The following is a 23703-nucleotide window of genomic DNA, read 5'->3' as shown; positions in this document are numbered from 1 at the left end:
AGTTTCGATCCTCAAATATCTGGAACCAATTAACTTTGGGAAAGTTTCAAAAGGGCCACCCAGTAATAAACACAAAATAATTTGTGTCTGCTGTCTTGTTTGTGATAATTTTTTTTATTGCTACCTCAGTTTCAGATGTCAGAGTAATGACTTCCACATTCTGATTAAAACGCGAATTGAAGCCATATGGAAAAGATGCTCAAACCCATCAAAATCAAAAGAACTCCGTTACTTCTAACTTCTTATACAGTAAAGTTTATAAAGCCTAACGTTTTCACTATTCTGTGTTTAAATTAGCAAAGTTTTTAATACTGCTACCAAAAGAATCATGCGAGCAATAGAAGGACGTATCAGTAACTTCAGTGAAATGTTAACATAATTAATGGGATGCTAATTAAAAGTCTACAGCAAAAGCACTGTTTAACCCTTTGATGTAACAGTTATAATTGCCCAAGTGATTTTGTTAACTGCTATAAATACTTGGGGCACACCCGTTATGATTAAATACTGCTGTACACTTTCAGATATTTACAAAGACACCGTATACAGTATGTTCATCTTTCTATTTAAAAGTATGCTGAGAAATATGCTGCGACCCAAAAGCACTTTAAAAAGAATCTGTTTCCTCCCTCCTTCAGCACAAAGCCATCTTCCTTCCCATCCCGCCGGCCTGAAAGACGAAATACATCTCCTGAAGGTTTGTTTTTAACTACATAATGGATTAAACAGGAATAGTCAGAACAGCTAATTGCATTTATGGTTGTTTAAAACCTTCCAACACTTCTTTGTATTTCTCAATTTTTAATATTTCTGACTACATTTTTCATGGTAATTAACAGGGCTAAGTGGCAAGTAATTTCTATAGCAAATAACTGGTTAAATTAGTGAGGAGGGAAAGGGAAATGATCTGCTTTGTTCTTTGCAGTAGAGTATTAGTGTTAGGAAGGTCTTATTAGCCACACGTGTAAAAAGTTCTACCATCTGCATGCACCAGAACAAAAATCTCAAATTGTGTCAGAGAGAAATAACCTTGGTTGAAGAGAGAACTTTCCATTACCTGTACGCAAATGCCCAGGTTCACATCAAGATACCCTACAAAAGGGCTTGACGGAGGTAAGCTACACCTCTCCCAGGCACACGTTGTCTCTACGTAAGCCTTGCTCACGACAAATGCACTGTTTGCCCAGAGGAACCACCAAGCATGCCCTAAACTCCATGCTGTTCCCCTGCCTCTATCCTCTTACTGCTTGGCACAAGATGCCTGGTTGTTCTGCACAGGGGAAAAATGATTAAGCACAGAGAATAACCTGCTTATTTCCATTAAGTACTGTCTGGATGGCTAGGATTGTGAAGAGCAAATACAGAAATAACAGGCTACACCCTAAGATGCAACGGGAAGCAGAGCAGAATGCTTCAGCAGGCTCCTCTCAGACTGTTTTAAATCTAATGGGATAATTAGCTAACGAGCAGAATAATTTCTCAAGTTACACATTCCGCAAGATGCTTTAGTGCTGCTGGAGCTGAAGTGGCCCAAGGGCCGTGGTTCCCCTGTCCTGAAGGCGCAGGGATTCCTCAAACTCCTGCTACAAAAGCGGCAGCAGCGCTACCTGCAATACACCCAAGTGCACAAAAGTGGTCATGCCCAAGCAGGACCAGTGCCCACCTAGCTCAGTATCTACCTTCTAACAATGAGCAGCGACGAACACCTGAAAAATACCCTCCCTGCTATAAGTCTCAGCAACCTATAGGACAGAGCCAGGAGAACAAGACCTGGGATCTGCGCATTTTGTGCCCCTAATGGAAACTTAGTGATTTATTTTCTTGTTGCACCCAAGAAAGCCGTTGGCACGCGCAACCTCTTGTGTCAATGAGTTCCTCAGTTTAGTTCTGCACCGTGTGCACATCAGTTTGAATACCTAGCAATTTTATTTGGCAACCCTCGCTTCCTGTGTTAGGAACAAATAGGCTAGCACTACCCACCCTCTCCACGCACGTGTGACTTCACATACTCGTCTCCCATCCCTTCTTAGTTCTTTCCCCCAGGCTAAATTTGCATAGCTTAGCTCCCCCACGTACACGTGTTCTTCAACACCTTTGCATCTTTATTTTTCCATGGGGTACTTTCCCTACTTCTATTACGCTTTAAAGAGGACCAGAACTGCAGACAGTAGTAAACCTGTCAGCACACCCATGACTTACATAGTGGCACGATAATGATTTTTGTTTTATCCTCCATTCATTTCCAAATAATCCTTAATATTAAATTGGGGGAAAGAGGGAGATTAATAGCTATTAAGTGCTGAACTGACGTTTTCATCATAATTTCAACATCACATCCCTCTGAGTAGCAATTCAGTCCAACACTATGTACGCAAAGGATTTTTCTGCCCATGCATTGCTGCACATCTTTTGTAAGGCTCCACAGCCAGTTTTCATTTTCACAGTCCTACAGGGATTATAAATAGTAAAACACTTGTCTTCTCAGTTTCCTTTTTTCCAGAACATTCATGACACTGACAGTCAGCGCTCTTCCCCATTGCTGAGTATTTTGCAAGAATTGTGATCTTCATTTTTGCAGTGCCAGCCTGAAATTTTGTAGCTGAATTCAAAGAACTAGAAATGGAGCTAGTGAGCATGGCTCCATGAAAATAGCAATACAAAGAAAAACAATACAGATTCTGTGCTTCTAAGTTCAGCATAAAGACATACTTTTGTTTTCATCTTCTCTATGTTTCTATTTTTACCTGCAAAATAGGAATATTTTTCTCAGCTCTTCAATCAATCTTGGTGTTCTGTTTGTGAACAAGCTTTTTCCTTACATTCACCTTCAGTTTTCTTCCTCAGCCATCACATAATACCTCAGCAAATCAGATTTATCAAGCTGGTAGACATTAAATGATTATTAAAACAAAATCAATAGCTCCTTTACAGTGTTTTTTTTGTTTGTTTTTGTTGTTGTTTTCAAAAGTCAGCATTAGCACTGTTGTCAGACCTATTAAATATTTTTATACAAATTACCTGTTCAAGGTATCTGTGTAACTCTTGCTCCATTAGTTTCCACTTTTATTCTTTAAAAAGCAAGCAAATATTTTCCTTGCTCATCATGGCGTTAACCCACTGAACTTTAACATAAGTACACTTTGCAAGATCATTTCAATTAATAAAATGAATCTGTATTCAGGGTGATTTCCCATTTTAGGAAGATTTTGGAGGCAAGAGGAAAGCTATTCTAATTCCTCTACAGATCACAGCCGTCTATTTTCCTAATAACGGGTAAATATCAGTGAAGCAGCAGTTTAATTATTTTGAAAAGCAGAGAATTCATAAGTCCAAATTGAAAGCAATGTTTTGAATTACACTGAAAAATACATAGTAAGCATAGTATTAAACAATAGTAACCACAGATCAAAACAGAATTATTATGCTTGCAAATAATCATTGCAGCTTGTTGAAGCCAATAAAGTAGAATTGGTAGGTTGAAGACAGTGAAAACAGCCCCAAAGCATGCATGATCCTAGGACTGAATTTAGATATACCCATAGCATGTGACTCACACGTACAGATTGTTGATGATTTTGTATACAAGATGATCTGTTAACTGAAAAAAAATAATGAAAAAGTGTTTCCTTATTAGGATATTGCAAAATGCTATCTGACTCATTTTCTTCTTTTTCATGCCTAACAGTTTCTTTGACCAGAGGATTTCATTAAATCTCAAGTAACTAATCATCTTCTTCTGGAAAAGAATCACAGAATCACAGAATATCCCAAGCTGGAAGGGACCCACAAATCAGGGGGAATCATCAAATCCAACTCCTGGCTCCACACAGGACCACCCAAAAACAAACCATATTCCTGACAGCATTGTCCAAACGCTTCTTGAACTGAAGCAGTCATGATGCTCACAGGCAGACTGTCATGCTGGCCTTTCTTAACGCAGTGGTGAAATTCCTGTAGCTGTATTTTCTTAGTATTGCTCCTAACACTTCTGTTTTCAGTTAGCAGCAGTTCTGGATAACTTGCACTGTAGAGATTGAATGTTTTCCATACCAGACCTGTATTTGAAGCTTCCTCCCAGTCCTTCTTCCATGTAAGAGGGGATACTTGATAACACCGACCAGGGTGACTGTCGTAAGTTCTTGCTCAAACCGCAAATTGCAGTAACTCCACTCAGTGAAGTTCCAAAAATAATCTTTTAATCCTATTCTTTGAGTCTCTGCATGCACAATACACAGCCTACATTACAAACAGGCCAGAACTCAAAGAAAAGTTACAGATTTTTACACATTAGTAAAATCCCAAATCTCAGAAAGCAGTGAGAGGCCTTACCCCAAAGTTTATTAAAATAGAAATACCTTCAACCTTGGGTATATTCAGATTCATAACTGAAATATAAGCAGGCAATCATGCAAATTAACAAAAATCTTATATGGATTTTCGGGTGGGGGACAGGACACATGACAGGGAGATGCCTGAGAGCTTTGTTATTTATGAGCCTGGTGAAGGTCTCCAGCAAGGTTATTTACAGCATTGAATTTCCTTTACCTCTTGTTTTGCCTAAGGCCGCTGTCTCGCTGTGATTTGCAAGCGCTATCAAACAATGCCCATATTCAAGTTCAGTGCATCCATTTCAATTCAAAATGGTTTACATTGTACGCTGCAGTCACAGCTTGGGACTCCAGGGGCTACTTTGTACGGCTTACCATGCTTGAGGACTTCATTCAGTTCCCAGCAGCCTTAATTAGGCTAAGAATAAGAGATGTGGTGAACATCAGGGTTTAAATGTAAAGGAAACGATTTACCCAATAAGTCATTTTCTGGATGGCAGATAATTTTAGTATGTTAATAGAAGCCTGTCACTAAAGATAGCCACATGTTTTTATATGGGAGAATAATCATAATTTGTAAAGCTCCTGCTGGCTAATAAAAACATCCCTAAAGACAGAGGCAGACAGACACAGAGACAAGCAGTGTATGCCAGGAAGCAAGGAAAGATATACAGTTGTTTTAAAAAATAGATGTTTTTTCCTATACAAACATCTAAAATATTTTAAATTTCCAAATATTCTAAGCACAGAATTGTTTATAACTTGTTTACAAACAGGAGGTGAGCCCATACATATACGGAGTGCATATTTCCCAAACAACTCTACAGGTGCTCTTTGGAAATCTTTGCAACTTGACTGGTAATTTAAAGACCTTTCAATCAACACACTGATCTGCAAAACCACACATCAAATTACATACATGAAACGTTGCAAACTGAATGTTGCCTTGGGATTTGTACATGTGAACTTGAATGAAAGAAACTAAAGTCACCAGTAACCCAAGGTTACCAGCACGAATTACTTTATACGAATGAAAGCACGTATTTTGAAAATTGAAAGATTTACAATTTTAAAAGTATTCAAATACACAAATTTGCTAGGGTTTACTCATGGAAGGGTAAAGGGGATCAAACAAATACCATACATTTGTTTGAAATTATGTAAAAGTTACAGAAAGTCAGTCTGACACAGGATCACTGAAACTGATGCTCACATTATTTCTAACTAGGGTTATAATGAATATCCTTAATAAAATTCATAAAAATTGGATATAAGACAATTCAAACAAAACAAAAACAATTTGACAAAACAAATTCTATCAATGCAAAATAGGTACTAAAGCCAAGAAAAATGTTGTTAAATATACAGCCTTCTACCCCTCTCCCAATTCTCACTTCAGATCACTCTTCTCCTTAGAAATATTGGGTGTGGAATCCAGACTAATTTTAACAAAGTCCACAAAAGTCTCTTGCCTTCTTCAAGACTAATTACCGGACTTGAGAAGATCAGCAGCTACTGAAGCAGTCCATTTCTTCTGAGCAGCGGAGAGAGGTTACTGAACTGTAAAGAAACTCTCAGGGAACCACAGCACTCAAATTACATGAACATGAAAGATTAGCTACAAAATGCCCTGTTGAAATTTACATTTGCCACAGGGCATGGCAGTGACCATACAAGACCAACATCAAATGGTACAACTCCTCTGAAATAACCCTGTTTAACAGAATATTGCAGTAAGATATGGTTACTGATGCGTCCTTGAAATTCCATTGAGACTAATAGTCTCGGCTGCTGACCTATCCTGTAGCCTGGAAAAGGGGAGAAGATTCAAAAATGGGTCCTACTCCCACAATCATCTCTATTTTCCTGTAAAAATTCTATTTAAGTCATCTTTACTTCCAAAGAAAGAGTAGTCTTAAAGAGAAGGCGTTAATTGGAAAGTTTCACGTGTGAACAGGGCTGAAGCCAAGGTGAAATACTGCCTTCAGGAAACTGGGTGGTTTTAGATCTAGCCGAAATAAATTTTGTTCTGTCTTTGGTTTTCCCCACATTTACTAGATGTAGTTTGGTATTTCAGAACTACTTCCTTCTGCATTACCAAAAATGATCATAATTTTACATTTTTTAAAACAGTTTTTCCTCATGGGAGAACAGTTCCCAGACGGGATTTTTTTTTCCTTTCACTTTTCCAACACCAATATTGTTTTCAAGCTGAACTGCCTCCTATCCAGACTGACATTTACAAGCTGTGCTAGAAGTTGTCCTCCTCCACTTTTCTAACCTTATTAAAGGCATAAGGAGCATATCACGGAGACAAGATTTCAAATGAACCACCTCCCCCTGAATGCCAAACCAATGACTGTTTACACAATTAAAAAACTTAGTCTCGGCACTGTTTAAAAATCTACATATCCTGTAACAGCAGAACATAAAGAACTTAAACCACCACGTGCTAACATTTGCCAGTTTACACAAGCTTATGGCTATATACCAGCACATCCATTACAGCTGATTGTAAATATAGGTTAAAATATTTACTTATTTACAGAATTAATAAGACTTTGGGAATCACTGTTGTACATAACCATGCCACACACTTTTTAACATAGAAAATACTCCTTCAAAATAGAAGTGAAAATATGAAAACAATTAGTATTTCAGATTGTACGTGCAAAGGTGTATTTTTTGTTTTGTAGTACAAATACCATGAAGACGGTGAAGCTGGCTGTACTGTTTTCCAAAACAACTCACTGATTATTGCTTCTGTGGGGAGTTTACAACTTTTAGACTAAACATCTTTTATTTTTCTCCAAAACTTTCTGTGGAACAAGTATTTAAGTACTGCAAGCATGTGGTTGACTTCTATTTTGAAAGTTTAAGGATTCAAAAGGAGCAAAACGATTTCTGTGCTGAAACTGTTGCTCTGGTTAATTATCATTATCCTATAACTGACGTCAGGAACGATATCACACTGGAATTGGCAGTCATATAATAGGAATGGATATCAGTAATTAAGAGCATGAAGGATTTAATTCTGAACAAAACATTTGGAGCACAGAAAGCTGTAATTAAATATAATGTGATTAATCAGGAACAACACACGCCCATTCCATCAGAGAGTTCCATGCTAAGATTAACAGCGTGTAAAAAAAATGTTGGTTTTTTAATTAAATCATAAACTAGCAGGATGAGCTTACACTTATGTAAACTGCATTCCTGTTAGAAATGCTTTCATTCTGCATATTTTGAACACAGAATTAAAGTTTTCTCCTTTTATAAAATGAAATCCGAATGCCAAGACTCCCAAGCTGTCTTAACACTTGATCAGTTCCAGAAGCAGCGTGACAACAACTATCATCACCCGCACAACAACTGGAGATTTTAAGTGGAACTGCCAAAACCTCAAAAAAATAAAAGTTCCAAAGTTTTATACATTAGAACTTCCCAGTTTTGTTACAAGGCTATAGAGAGGGACATAGAGAAAGAGGTAAAGCAGGGCTTCACAGACGAGGCCTACCATGCAGCGAGCGGTTCTGCTGCTGGCCCTGAATGCTCGGAGCCAGCTTGTCGCTGAGTAGGGGCAAATGTCCTTCCACATTTCCTCTGCACCCCAACAAGAGAAGGCTGACTAAATGTGTTTCTCATAAATATAGTACCTAAGAAAAGGTCATATAAATGGTTCCCCAAAAGGCCTGCAAGCTCACGAATGCCTTCCCCTCCTGCCTTGTGCCTCAGCTCAGCAGCCAGAGGGCAGCTAGGATGAGCCCAGGAGGGGCTGAAGGCTATTTCTTCAGACCTCGAAGAGGAAATGTGGTTGCCTGACAATGTAAAGAGCTGGCAGAAGGGGAGAGGACTGCTGAGACTGTTGGGGCGTAGGGAGAGTAAGAGACTCCTGCTCCCACAAGCCTCCCCCAGGAGACTTCTTAAACCCTTTCCTCTCATCAGGAAAACCCTCAGCTCTCCTCAAACACTACTTGGACTACACCTGCTAGGAAGCCTTGAAAAATCTCCTGACCCATCTTTTTTAATCTACCAAATTCTCACCTACAGTAATTCTAAAAATCAGAAATGCTATTCATGCTAGGGATGGGTGTCTGGGAGCTCTTCATAACCTGAAGTTAAACATTCCTTTAATCCCAGTTACTGACTAGCAAAAAGTCATGTAACATTAACAGTATTTCTGATACAGAATTTTGCATAAGGTAAAAAAGACAGAAGTTTTATCTGAGAGAGAAGTTTCAAAACAGATTTGTAATACTGACATTTTGGGTAATTCTAGAAAGTCAAACAAGTAGCTGCTCACTGTAAAAGATCTCGTTAAAGGAGCGTAAAAATAAGTATTGCATTGAGCGTTTAACAAGATACACTGGAAAGCTCAAAAATGCAAAGCAGCTTTGCATAGAAAGCAAGAGACAAAGTATTAAATGTTTTCTCTGACTCTTGCCAAACGTCCTGCTCTGAAGTGATGGATGAGGTTTCCTGAGGCTAAGATGCCAGAGCCAATTAGCCATGTCAATCCACAAGAGCGCCAGCTGCCAGGATCTAACTTTATTACTGTATTACTTAAAAGTGAAGACATCAGCAGTGTTTAAGTTCACATGACTCCTAATTTTAAAGCCTGCCTCCTAAAGACTTCACGTGGGGTTAGTGACAATGACCTTAAGTTTCAACCTTTTAAAGCCATCCTAGAGAGCCATCAGTTATCCATAATTTGATTACGTGAAGTATTCTGTTAATCAAATTAGTCCACATTATGCTCTATTTGAAGGAGAGTAAGACTGCAGCATATTTCTCTTCTCATATGAGTTTTATGTAAAGTTTATATTTAAAAGTAGCAATTTATTTCAATTTGCCTGTTTTGGTTGCCAAACTGCCTATCCCACAGAACATGATATGTGTAAAGTATATAGCTTACCCATTTATGGCATCTAATTCTGAATTCCAAAATAAAAATTTTGGAAAGTGTTTTGAGCATTTATCTACTAGAATAAAACATGCCTAAGTCTTTGATTATTTGAAAACATCTGCATTTAATTTCTAAGCAAGGAGCTTGGAAATGTTGATCATACAATACACTTCCCTGCACAGTCACCAAAATAAACTCAAGGATTCCATGAAAGGGTAAAAATTTTCTTCTGCTTAGGTGCCTGTGGAATAGATTTGAACATTACTGTCAGGCATTAAAGAGTAACCATTTCTTTTGAGTAACTTCATATTCCTCCAAACTACTTGCAAGATTATGTTCCTTTTTTATGTGATGATATTAACATCTTAATAAAAAACATTTCATCCTTTTCCTGCTACTACATTTAACATTTTCTTTACTTTCTCACTCCAGTCTACAATTGGCACATGGTATTAACAGCATCTTTTCTTGAACTGTACCCTGGGGATGCTGAGAGAATGACACAACAGCAGAAACACAATTAAAACAGAGTATGTGATATGAAGGCCACAGAATAAATGTCAGATGAGCTCCATCTGATTATGTCCTCTATAAAATTAAAAAGATGCAAGCTCTTCTTCTACACCCTTTTTCCAGTAAGCTCCAGGCATTAAAGAAACAGAAGTTAGGAAAGAAGCTTTCCTATTAAATGCAGATGATGGAACAGCAGAAAAATACCATTCCTCAACAAAAGGCAGGTCTTATCAAAGAACGTCGCGTGACCTGATACAAATGGAAGTAAACAAATCCTCCCAATGTCCAAAATGCTATTGTTAGAAGCGGGGAATCAGGCCTGTCAAGTGAGCTTCAAAATTAAGATGTGTTAGAGCACACATATTAAAACTGTAGCTTTAGAAAAAACACTGCTGAGTTGATATCGATGTCTAACTTGACACTAGAGAAGACTGGTTTCTTGTTAGTACTAAAACGAGTTTTGGCACGCCTGTTAGAAGTTAAGCCTTTATCAACTACAGCCAGCAGCACATCATTATCTGAGGCAGTTTGTCCATGCAACAGCAGAAATTATGCCATGAGTCCTTGAAACTTCTTTTCAGACAACACTAAATACTGACCTTTCTGCTCCTCCCTTACGCAGGCAGCAGTGACAGACACGTACCTCAGTTGAGAGCACTACCACAACATCAGGGGTTTGTCTTCCTCCAGCCAGGCCTGACACTAGGATCCGGAGCTCTACCTCGGCGTGGTTTCCAATGAGGAAAAGCAGAGAGCTTCCTTGCAAGCTTTCATACTGCGTTTTTTCCTCTAAGTTAATTAGGAAGTCAAAAGCAGAATATTGAAGTATTCATGCTTTTCTACCAATACATTATAATATTGAGAAAATAATAATTTTGCTACTCTAACAAAAAAGTTATAGTACTTTTTTCTTTCTTTTTGCACATAAGGAGGAACTAAGCAATGGTTCTACTTAAATTGCCACAGTATCAACTCAAAAGCTAATAATGGAAGGAATGAAAAGGCTATCTAGTCTGGGCCACATTAGAGAATAAATATATGTGGTCCCTGCCAGCTGCTGTAACCAAAGCCGCTGTTGCCTCAAAAGAGGGCCGCAGTTAACCATGACAAACCAAGAAAGATGGTAGCAGAAAGACAGCTACACTCCAAGGAGACAAGTGTCTCAAGCATTTATTTGATGCATTTTCAGTTATAGAGGTTACTTCTTAGATGTTAGAAAAGTTAAAAAAAATAAAAATCTGTGTATTCATACCTCAGTTGATAAACTAAATAGAGAGGTGAGCTTCCCCATCCCAGCAGTCTTTGTATAATGTTAATAAAAAAGAAATACCATGAAAGCACACAACAAAACTTTAATAACCTAAAAAGAGAAGGGAGTGGGAAAATCCATTTTCCTAGAAACCAGAGCTTCTAAAAACTCTAAAATATTTATTGGGTAAATGTAAATCCATCTGGCCTTCTTCAGCCTGCATTGTCTTCATCTTTTGATTAAAACTGTTGTTCCCAATGGAAAAGGAGTTGGTGCCTTGTTTATAAAATGTCAATTTAGTAAGTTTAAATAGAAAACATTTTTTTGTGTTACAGTAAATAAACTGTGTAACCAAATATAATGGCCTGCCAAAACAAATGGGATATTTCAAATACCTATTATTCCTCAGAATTGTCGTTGAAAAAAGTGACAAGACCTTATTTTTAAGGATATTGCTAATTTGGTATATAATGTTTTATAGTATATAACAGCATTAGGTAACAATTTCTCAAAAGACTTGCAAGTTACACAACATAAATGTGATTTTATAGTCATACCGCACATTACTCAAGGAAAAAAACTTTGATCTGTATTTTCACAGTATCATACATTTAATTGTAACAGGCACAAGGTACTGAAACATTCATAACAACTCATTTGCAAGTTTGTACAGAAAGCACCTGATAAGCTGGTTAGTAAAATCACTCCGGAATGTTCAGTGGCACAGTACTTTTTGTATGCAATTATCTTCATTTACAATATTTCCATTTTGCCTTTAGGCAAACGGAATCAGCAACAGCACAGCCTAAAAGTAGATTTCTGTTGTTGTTGCTGCTTCTCTTGCCATAGCAAGTCTCTGCCCCTTCTTGTGTTCCTTCCCCACAAGGCACAAAACAGTAACAACAAATTTAGTGTACATGGAAAGTGATATTGGAGGGCCCTTGGCCTCAAACATTCTAACCACTTTTTATATTACACTATACTGCTGTTAAGCTTTGTTTGCTGCCGAAGTATACCATGCATCTTAAACTAGACTACTGGTTTTGATTTTTTAAATACTGCAAAGCATGAAGATTTAGCGGTATTTTGAATTGCTATGACTTCCATCCTGTAAGAAATCATACAAATACCTGGAGTTAAGCTGTGACTAAAGAGCGCTGGAAACTCATTTCTCCATTAGTTCCAAGGGGATTTCTTTGCGGATCTGTGCTTCAGCATTTTTGCTTGCTTCTGGACCAAGTAGCTCAAGCCATAGGAGCACAATACTTGTTCTTTACATTTCTTGGAGTAAACAAAGGTACAGCCAAAACGGAGCTGGATTTAGACTATTTTACATAACTGAAAAACAACTCAACTCTGATAGAGCTTTGACTTCTTCAAAAGCAAAAGAAACGATTCTCAGTTGTACTACCTGTGCTCTATCATACACTGAAACAGAGCAATACCCACTCAAATACTTTTGATCAACTTGTTTTATTCAGTATTTAATGTAAACAGTATTTTTTTTTATTATTTTTTTTTTTTTTTAGCTTTAACTGGACTTGAAATACTACTGAAAAAGTATTTCTGTAACAGCAGACACAGGGAAAGGAAGGAGATGGTATGCCCAAATGTAAGAGTACCACAGTAAGCAGGCTCTCAGCCTCAACAGCAGGCTGAGGAACACCCACAGCAGCCCTCAGATTTTCCAAAAAGTATCATAAGTGTACACAGTTTTGAAGGACTTCCCTTTATTGTAGTCTTCTTACACTCCTGGCCATTCTCTCAATATTTCTCTTAATTCATATTATCTGTAACAGGTGATCACTGTTTTACTTTACATCCAGGAAGATGCATTCTTCCTCCGAAATTTTGTTTGAAACGAAAACGCTCCCCTTTCTTACTCCTGACGACCATGTGGTTCTTGCCTTAAAAACAGTATCTCTTTCTTGGTATATGAGCTCCTATGCTCAATACTTCATCAATGATAGATGCACTGACAACCTACTATCAGCACAGCAGTAAATGCAGTATGGACTTGCCATTTTTCTGTGTAGAATTCATTCAGACGCTATTGCTGACATTTTCTCCAACTCCCATATTCAGGACAGCAACAGCACCCTCTTTGTCTCTCTTTCTCTGGGCTCTTGCTAAATTTTTCTTCATATTCATTGCAGCAAAATTCATTACTTCCTTTCCCTCCAAACCTATAATTTTCTTCATCATCTGCTTTCTGCTTTAACTAGAGCAGTCTCTATGTTCTCCCATCTATCTTCCACTTGTTATACCTACAACACTCCCACAGTCCAACTCGCATTACATCAGCTCAGCTCCAATCCTTCATGTCTCTTGCTAGGTCTAATTTCTCATTTTTGGACTGTACGTCTCTGCCTCCTTTTCTTGCTCTTTCTCAACTTATTTTTCAAATTTGTATTTTTTCCACTCCCTAATGGCCTCTCTGTGGTTGGGAATGATTCCTACATCAATTCCTTCCATCACAGTCAAAAGCCAGCCCCCAACATTCCCACTCTGCCTTTTGCATCCAGCTGTCTGATCTCACGCCTGAGCTTTACATTGTTTAACCTGTGACCCTGAAGAACTTGTTAATGTTAACATTTCCAATTTTGTGTGTATAACACCATACATGACAATCAGAAAGGGTAAGTGCCAGGTGCTGCACCTGGGTCACCACAACCCCGTGCAGAAGTATGGGCTTGGGGAACATTGGCTGGAAAGCTGCCTGGCAGAAAAAGGGCCTGGGGGTGCTGGTTGACAGCTGGCTGAACACGAGCCAGCAGTGTGTCCAGGTGGGCAAGAAGGCCAACAGCATCCTGGCCTGCATCCGAACTTGTGTGGCCAGAAGAACCAGGGAGGTGATTGTCCCCTTGTACACAGCACTGGTGAGGTCACACCTCAAGACCTGTGTTCAGTTTTGGGCCCCTCACCACAAGAAGGATGTGGACTTGATCAATGAAACTGGTGAAGGGACTGGAAAACAAGTGTTATGAGGAATGGCTGAGGGAACTGGGCCTGTTTAGTCTGGAGAAAAGGATGCTGAGGGTGGACCTCATCGCCCTCTCCAACTACCTAAAAGAAGGTTCCAGAGAAGAGGGTGTCAGTGCACTTGGTGCACTTAGTAGTGATACACTGCTGGTTGGACTTGATGATCTTAATGGTTTTTCCAACCTAAGTTATTCTGTGATTCTACTCAAACCCATTAGAAATTATAGTATAAAATGAATAAAGTCTGATATAACAAGGCAGAGCTTGAGTTTCAAACAAGATGTAAATAAACCTCCATTTTTTTCTGAAAAGAGCAAACACCATATAGTTGAGCATACACAGGATAAGTGTCTTGGGATAGTATTTAAATGACAATGTATCAATTTTCAAAGTTTTTTATTTCTCAAAAACTTATAACAAAAAAGAGTCCTAATTGAGATTAGTCTTTTTTCTATCTTGCAGGTTCTTTATTTTTTTTAGTCAGACCATCTTTTAGTCAGTTTAGTTTCAACATCAACAAAAAAAAAACAAAAAAAACTAATTCAAAGACATGGTTTCTTCAACTTCAAAGCAACAACTCAAATGTCAAGCTGTTCACAATGAAGTATGCCATAACTGTTTTGAAACCTAAGAGCTATAGGTATTATTCATGGGCACTCATTTGTTAATATCATCTTTTCCAGATAAAAATAACTGAAGAGATTACATTTCAGTTTCCACCTTTTGCTGGAATCTTAGGGTTCCTTTTGATCTTGAATTATCCATGAAGGATTATCTTATACGTTCAATACCAATGCATCACTTACAATCCTAGAAACGTCTTGACTTTAACATGTGCAATCCAAAATAGAACTTGAAGGGCTTCGTTCTTCTGTGTGGTCCCCAGCACTGACTACCGCAGCTCTCTGCTGGGGTATTACAGAAACATCAGTTCTCAGACTGTAGCTAGTTAAAAACTTCCAAACCTACATTTTCAACCATGTTAGGGCTCAGGAATAAAAAAAAATACATTTAAAATCAACTTCTGAGCTTTCTGGAAGTTTTTGATTTTTGACTGCAGATCATATATTCCTATATTTACTTCTTCTACTTCAGTCAACAAAAAAAAAAAAACACCACACAACCTTTCAAGTGTATTGTTCTAATAAATTCAATTTAGCAGAAAGCTACCTGAAGAGAGCACTTTCATTCAATTTTTCCATAGAGCATATACAACATAAACAACTGATTTTTAATCTGCCATTTCATCATGTAAGCAGTCACAAAATACAACTGAGGAGTTCCAGGCCATATGAGTCTATAATCCCTGCATTACTTAAAGTTAGTCAGGATGCTTATTCATATGCTTCTAATAATTAAGAAAAATTGATAAAGACGTTGCCTTTTCAAAACAAAGGTCCTTAGACCTTCTGCCTTTCACACTCTCCTGTGTTTTGCTCCTCAATGGCAGCCACTTGAGTGAACGCCTATCACACCCATTTCACCATGTAAATTTGTCTCTGAATGCAAACTGTCAAGCATTGCCAACATGGCCAATGTAAAAACTATTTTCCTGTTTTAAAGGTTACCTTATTAAAGGCCCTACTATGGCAATAAAAATTCACTGCAACAATAGTCAAGATAATTGCTTATAACCAATAGCCCTAATTACAACTACCCCCCCTAACTAGACAAACGCATCCATGAAGAACTCGAAAGAAATATGGAGTTATTGCTCAGACTATAAAATATACTTTTGCAAAACATGAAACAAAACAACATAATACATTTCTTTCAAAGAATATGTGAATAGGTTCTGAAACCAGTTTTTATAAAATGCAAGAGACGCAAAATTCTCCATTTTCATGACCTAACAACTAGCTTAAGCCACATTGCATTCCAGGTCTGAAATCTAGACACCAGCATTAACAACTAAAGTACGTCAGCTCTCAGAACACGCTGCAATCTGAAGATAACAAATACTTTAAGGACACATTAAAGTCATGAGCAAAACTTAAGGCATAGAAAGTTCTCAACCACAGGCAAGCAACGCAAGTAGGAAAGTATTTGCAGTGACTACACAGCCTGCTAACAAGGTAAGTATGTCATAATCAAGGGCAGTTTATGAACCAAACCGTTGGCTGTCCCAAGTTCAAAGACTAGTTACTAAAATAAACCATTATGTTGAAGAGAACGTTCACGGCATTGAACGGCTTCCATAAAATCTGACTACAAATCTGACTACAACAGTTAACTTTTCCTATATAACATCAAGTGAGCTGTGCAGCATCACAACTTAAGAGCCATGGACATAATGAACTTTCTCAGTACTGGGATACTCAGAGGTTTTGCTATTTAAGCACACCTATTTCCCCTCCCTCCCTTGAAAAGCCCAATCCAAATTAACAATGAGATGTTCAACTAATTACCACTACTTTTATAATAACCTATGCTTCCTGAATGGGAGATTTCTACACACCTGCTCTTCTTAATTCAAGAAAAACTTCAAACCTTAGTGATCCTAAGGATAACTACGTTATCCATAGGATAACCGAAATTATCCCTGTAGGAAGCCAGTGCTGTTGCTACGTGTTATTGAGGGTCTGAACATATAACTAATTCAATTTCAAGATGAGGATTCATCATTCTCTCAAATTAGAAAAAAATCACAAAGAAAAGGAAACCTAACAGACAGGGTATGAGCCATCCAAGTCAAGCAGATAAAAGTTAAAACAGTAGTTGAAATTAATACAATTAATGGTGAAAATTAATCTCTCCTGAATTCTGTAAACTCTACTCATGAGTGAGTCTATAATGATAGGCACTGTATGAACACAATAAAGTAAGAAACAATTCCTGCCTAAGAAAAAGTTTAAACACCGGAATTTGAGATAGAACTCTAACAGGTTTTGCTATATTTTGAAATATTTCTATAGATAGGATATTTACTTGCTAGCACATGTGAAATATCATCTCTTTCCAAAAGCATTCCAAGTATCGTCACAGTTATCAACAATGGTTTTACCAGAATGGAAAAGAAAGTATTGGTGTTATCACTCCAATCTGTACTGCAATAAATTGTCTTTGTCTCAACACTTCTACTTAAGAATCTTTAAAGAGCCTTAAGTTCATACGATTCTCTCAAGGCCCCAGTGAATTGTTATAGTGTTCTAAAACACCTCTTAGGTTGTCTGGTTAGGCGGTAGTGGTTTGTTTGTTTTTTTTCCCCCCTTCTTGCTTCTATGACTCTTTATACAACTCACTATAAAAAAAGCTTTAGATAATTAAAGCTTTAGATAATTCTTATGGCAAATACAATCATTCCTAAAGAAATATAACTATGTTACAGAAGTACGTATCTAGAAAAAGTTTGTGTACGAAGTATTTACATAAATTTACTACTGTTTTTTGACTACGATTACAAAGAACATGACAAAATTAAGTTGATACAACCATCTGGTAAAAATATTTGCTTGCATAATATATCAGTTTGAAGAATGATTAATAATAAAACTGACGTATGCATTGTTGGATTATTTGTCTGAAAAATAATGATCATTAGAAGTACCACGTCATTCTACTAAGGAAGGGACATAAAATCATCCATTTTCTTGGGCTTATGGTACAATAAATTTGAACACACTACAACAAACTAGTTCAGCGTATGCTTTACAGCTACTCCTGAAACACGTAAGATCACAATTTGCTATTAAGATAACTTTAATTACCTAATAGCACAAAATTCTTCAATTAAAAACTGAAAAGTCTTCAGAGGGTTAAAAAGGCAATGAATCTCAGCATTAATCAGTTTTAAACAAAATGCATTTCCAATGATATTACACATTGTTACTCTTGAAATAAAGCACTACTTACTTGATTGGCCATGTAAATTGTGAGGAGACCTCTCCTAGAAACAGAAGTTATAAAATTAGTGAAGAAATTAATAACTTTTTGAAAATTGTAGAAAAAACAGTTTAAGCATCAGAATACTGCATTAAAGAACAGAATTTAGGATGGATCATTACTACCCTATAGAAAAGTACATATGAAACCAAAAATAGTACCTTCATAGCACAGTATCAAAACAGTGAGAAATTATATGTACAAAGTTATATATAATGATTCCTACTGCACGAGTCATAAAGCCATCATGAAGGGGCAGGGCACCTTGAACAACACAAAAAATGAAAGCCTCAAATGTAACACCATCAAGTTTAACTGTTAATATGGAAATGAGTTTATAAGCTGAACTCATTTGTCTTCACAACATTTGGGATTTTTTTAAATGCTGTTACAACATAAACGACAGAAGGTCCAACCCACCCAAGTTTGTATGTTTGTCATGATATTTTAGGTTTTTAAGCACAGAATGCTTAAGAGGACTGGATGTTAACAAAACAACTTGAAATCAGTGCAGTTGTACAAGGACACAAAATCACAGGCAGTAGGAAATAAATTCCAGTTGCATGGTTCCAAGGCAGCAAGCAGAAAAAAAATAATAAAAACGGGAAGAAAAATGCTTGTTCAGTATTTTCTAACCCTCATGTCCAGGTGTTTATAACTTTGCCAAGCAAAGCATCTAGATCTAGGTTTCTCACAACCCGTATGTGAGGCATGGGGAAAAATCCCATTTAAAAACTCTAGTGCTTCCACATCACTTTGAATTTGACAAAGCAATGTTACATCATCCTGAGTCCCACAGGTTGCTCTCTATTCACAAGCAAAATTCAAGTTTTGTTTAAGTTCAAAACTTTAACTAGCAAAAGCAGATTGTTTAAAAAAAAAATCCCCTCTGAATACCTTCCCCACCTAATACCATATGCAGGTACAAAAAAAAAAAAAAAAAAAACACAACAAGAACATAGCATGGAAACCCCAGGGATTTAAAAAAGAAGCCCAAATCTAAAGATTTGGTAAGGATGGAGCACACACACACACAAAAAAAAAAAAACAAAACAAAACAACAAATAGACATATAAGGAATTGTGTCTTGAAGCATTAAAGCAAAGAGACTTCTATAACTCACAATAAAGTACCACAATCCTGCATGCTGCTTCTAACCAGGAAGGAAGGAAAATTCACCTTGTACAATAGACAAATTGAACTCTCAGAATTGGTCTACAAGCAACCAATGAACCGTTAAGCTTTTTAAGCTCTCACAGCTTTAAGAGTATAATGTGTGTTTTGACAATACTATACGGTGTGTATTGCAAGTGCACATAATTTACTTCCTGGACTCTCTCTGGCAGTATCTGTATCACACAGGCAGGGATGACATGCAGGCGAGGTGCTTTGGCCTCCCTCCGATATTTTTTTTTTCTTTCCAAGTACTAAAAATCCAGGAGCTTGATCTTGTCAAATTCGTAGCTTTTTATTGTGGTCCCTCTTGGCCAAGTGTTAAATGCAACCTGCCAATTGCAAAGACAAAGAAAGGAAAAGGGGCTAGAGAAGAGGAAGGAAAGAAATAAGAAGCTACAGTGCAGCTGCAGTGAGACCAATACAAGAAGGAGGTGGTCACTGGGAGGAAAAACATGCAGACAATGAAAGCACACAAGGAAATAACTTCTGGAGTTGAAAATACAGAAAGCTGCTAGATGACATCATCTGAAAGTGCCTGAAGCAAGCCTGTCTGCATTTGCTGCTGAACAAGGCCTCGGCTAACTCCAAGCAAAACCAGTCTTTTTCCCCAAAAATTCATTCTGTGACTGCTTTAGCAATAAATATCTCCGTGTTTTTTACAGAAAACAACTCTTCCCAGCCCTGTGCAAATGTGGTCCAGCAAACCTAACCCAACTGTGAACTCAACTGGTAAAAAGTGGGTGGAAGCACAGAAAATGTGGCACTATTTTGTAACAATGACAGCTGATGGAAAACAGGACAGAAAGATGGAGCTGGTCCAAACAAAAGGGTCGCTGATACAACCCAAGGACTGTATTAAAGCTGCAGCTGGTAAATAAGAGACTCATATAATTGAGAAATAGGGAAATTACAAGAGCAGGAAATAATTAAATAACAGAAATAATTAGTCTGCCATGTGTAATCACCTGCTTTGCAGGCTTAAAGACACTACAAAATGGCTAAGATTTAACTCCCCCAGTCCATGAACCAGTGTTGAATAGTAATCTGTGGAAGACCTAGACCAGCAGGTAGTTACACCAGTGATGGTCAGGCAAGAGGAAGCCCGAGTGGACGCACACACATTTTTATTTCCCTTTACTCCTCTTTGCTTTCTTCATCTCTGTCAGTTTCCATTTAGAGGTTAATCTCACCAAAACCTTCATTTTAGCGTATCACTGTTTCAATTCCACCTTTCAGCTGATATTATCTCTCATACCCTACAGAGTTCCAAATCACAGAATATCCCGAGCTGGAAGGGAAACACAAAGATTGTTGAGTCAATCTCCTGGCTCCAAAAAGACCACCCAAAAATCAGACCCTATGGCTGAGAGCGCTGTCCAAACACTTCTTGAACTCCAGCAGGCTCAGTGCCACAACCACTGCCCTGGGGAGTCTGTCCTAGTGCCTGACCACCCTCTGGGTGCAGCACCTTTCCCTAACCCCCAGCCTGATCCTCTCCATGCCGTTCCTTCGGGTCCTGTCACTGTCCCCAGAGAGCAGAGCTCAGCGCCTGCCCCTTCGCTCCCCTCGTGAGGGAGCTGCAGGCCGCCATGAGGCCTCCCCTCAGCCTGCTCTGCTATGGACTGAACAAGCCAAGGGACCTTTACTGCTCCTCATACATCTTCCCCGCTAGACTCATCACCAACTTCGTAGCCCTCCTCCGTAGCCCTCTAATAGTTTCATGTCCTTTTTACACTGTGTTGCCCAAGCCAGCACAAAATCCTCAAGGTGAAGCTGCACTGCACTGGTGCAGAGTAGAGCTAGCCCTCAACTGGCTAGCAATGACATACAGAATTTTTAATTTGGGGAAAGGAAATAAAGAAACACACACACACAAACCAGGACATAATTAATGAAAGGTTGACTAATGCTGAACTAGAAGAAGGACGCAAAGTCACCATCCAAGAGAGCTGTATTAGTGGGACACAAAATGGGGCAGCGTGTCCCACTCAATTCTGCCAGGCTGCTTTTTTAAACTAAAGAATCTAAGAATTTTTTTTTTTTTTTTTTTTTTTTTTTTTTTTTTTTTCTAAGTCTTAGCAAGACTGGTATCTTTTACCGGAAAAGAGTGATTGGATGAAAGCAAACACATTTTTGAATCACCCTTTAAGGTGTCAAAGAGCAGTAGTGTCTAGAATACTTTTCATTTTGTTTCACCTATTTTTTTCCCCATTCCCACATTCACATGAGTTTTCTTGTACATTTGCTAGAGAAATAAGCCAGCAATGCCTCCAAGTGCAATTATTCAATACAGCTTGTGTCATCTGGGGCTGAATAATTCCAATCTCATTGTTTCCATTCTTAATGTTTAAATAACAGGCCACATTCTTCCAGAAGATAATTCTTCTGTTCATTAGTAGCTTCCTCAAATAAAGGTTTTACTTGACACAACTTGCTTTTTGGACAACTCAGTAGCATTCAGACCAACTTCTAACTCCAACAGCTCTTCAACTATGGTCTATAAAGCTCAAACAACATATTTTTGTGACTGTACTGCCCAGAGGAAAGAGTCAAAAATAACTTTTTAAAAAAATAATGAAAAGCTATAGGTCAAAACTAGCAAGGAAGCCTAGCAGCACACTGGGCTGCCTTAACAGAAGTGTAGGTAGGAGGTCAAGGGAAGTGATTAATCCCCTTTACTTGGCAGTTGTTAGACATCACACAGACCACTGGGCCTGCTTTGGTCCCCCAACCAAGACAGAGTTCACTGCCTGGTGTGAGTCGAGAGGAAGGCACCAGCACGGCTGGGGATGCAGCACTCACCCTGCAAGAAGCTGATGTGGAAACGTGGGTTGGTTCATCCCGGAGATGAGGTCACAGGGGGACCTAACAGCAGCCCTCCAGCACCACAAGGTTACCAGGGCAAGAACCAGCCTCTTTGAAGCATGCTACAGAAAAATGGGGGATTCTGACTTGCAATGAAGAAACAGTATTTTCACAGAATAAGTCATCTAGGTTGGAAGAGACCTCCAAGATCACCTAGTGCAACCTCTGTCCTAACACTAACAAGACCTCCACTAAGCCATATCACTAAACTCTACATCTAAACATCCTTTAAAGACCTCCATGGATGTTGACTGAACCACCTGGGCAGCCTGTTCCAATGCCTAACAACCCTTTCAGTTAAGAGGTTCTTCCTAATATTCAACCTAAACCTCCCCTGGCACAACTTTAGCCCATTATCCCTCATCCTGTCACCAGGCACGTGGGAGAACAGACCCTGCCTCAAGACTGTCAAATATTGGAACGTGGACCCAGAGGTGTTGCAGGACTTCTGTCCTCAGAGGTCTGCTAGTCCTGACTGCACAAATTCCAAAGCAACCTGGTCCCAAGTCAGTGCTGCGCCTACTCCAAGCAGGAAGCTGGGCAAGATGGCCTCTCACGGCCCTCTCCAGCTCAGTAATTCCACCATTCTAGAGAAAAAAGTGGAAAGTAGTTCAAATAATACAACATTTTTTCCACAGATTCTAAAAATCAGAAGAGATTACTGCAATAAATAATCTGACTCTGACTGACATAAAACAAGTTTTCATTAGTCACTTACTTCAAAAAAATAGAAATCACTGAAATTTTAAGTTTTTTAAATGAAGCTCTTGCAACTACTGATAAGTTATTTAAATGCTACTTTACAATTTGCTTCCTAGTTCTAGATGAAACTCTCTCCAGTCACTGAAACCAGTTACATCTTTACCTCCGTTATAACACTACTGAGAGTCCAACCAAGCCAGCTACATACAACTTCTTAAACAAAAAACTGAGCTCCTTCATTTTTTGCATCACGTTCCTTAAGACTTCAAACATACTCCTGTTTCTTTTATGAAGCTGTTCAAGTTTTTCAGAAACTTCAAGTCATCTTCAAGGTCTTGAAAAGAAAGTACAGGAAATAAAGAAAGCAGATTAAAGATTGCTTATTCTTTGTTTAACCAACAGTATCTTAAAGAAATCAAAGTGCCAAATCTCAGACTTTGAGTTCATCTTCCTGTGAGCAAGGTATTTACACTTTCATATAAGTTTAAGTTCTGGAAAACATATTTGATTCAGGCCAAAGTCCAACTCGCCTTGCACATGAGGTAAAGAACCTATTCACCCCAGAGGAGCAATGACAACTGTCCAAATCTGCATGCCAACATATTGTTTGTGTGACAGCTTGCTAAGGAATACTTTTCTGCTTGGCTTGACACATTGTAAAATTCAACAAATAACTTTACTTTCACAAGTAATATGAGCTTTGGCTTAATATAATAGCAAGGCATACAAAATTCCAATTTCAAGAACAACCAGGACATTTTTTTCCTACAAAATTTACTACTGCCAGTTCTCCCTTCTTGTTTATGGTTTTCCTTCAATATATTGATGGTTTTCCTTAAAAAAAAAAAAAAAAAAGTTGTTGCTAAGCTGAATCACAGAATCACAAAAGAATAACTTCACCTGAAGGTGCAGTGAATCCTTAAAACACCCCTATGCTTATGTCAATTTTACTATAAATGAATTGTTTACTATAAATGAATTGTATTTGTTCACTTCACACTAAAGGATCCTAAGATGCTTCAAAGAACATCAGTGTGGAGCCCAGCCTTTCAGCAGTGCAACCAGGCTCAAGAAGATAAGATCTCCAAATGAGCCAACAT

The 23703-nt window shown here is 38.2% G+C and overlaps 1 protein-coding gene across 1 annotated transcript in view; it reads right to left on the bottom strand.

Moving 5' to 3' along the window:
* TMEM135 (transmembrane protein 135) overlaps positions 1-23703 on the bottom strand; it is a 177454-nt gene that overhangs the window by 117611 nt on the left and 36140 nt on the right. The window contains exon 4 of the mRNA XM_068667673.1: positions 17831-17864. Coding sequence (XP_068523774.1) covers positions 17831-17864 — 34 coding nt within the window. The remainder of the gene's footprint in view (positions 1-17830; positions 17865-23703) is intronic.

Source organism: Anas acuta, chromosome 1, assembly GCF_963932015.1.
Source record: "Anas acuta chromosome 1, bAnaAcu1.1, whole genome shotgun sequence".
In the NCBI taxonomy this organism is placed as follows: Eukaryota; Metazoa; Chordata; class Aves; order Anseriformes; family Anatidae; genus Anas; species Anas acuta.
This window is presented reverse-complemented; position numbering and strand designations above follow the sequence as displayed.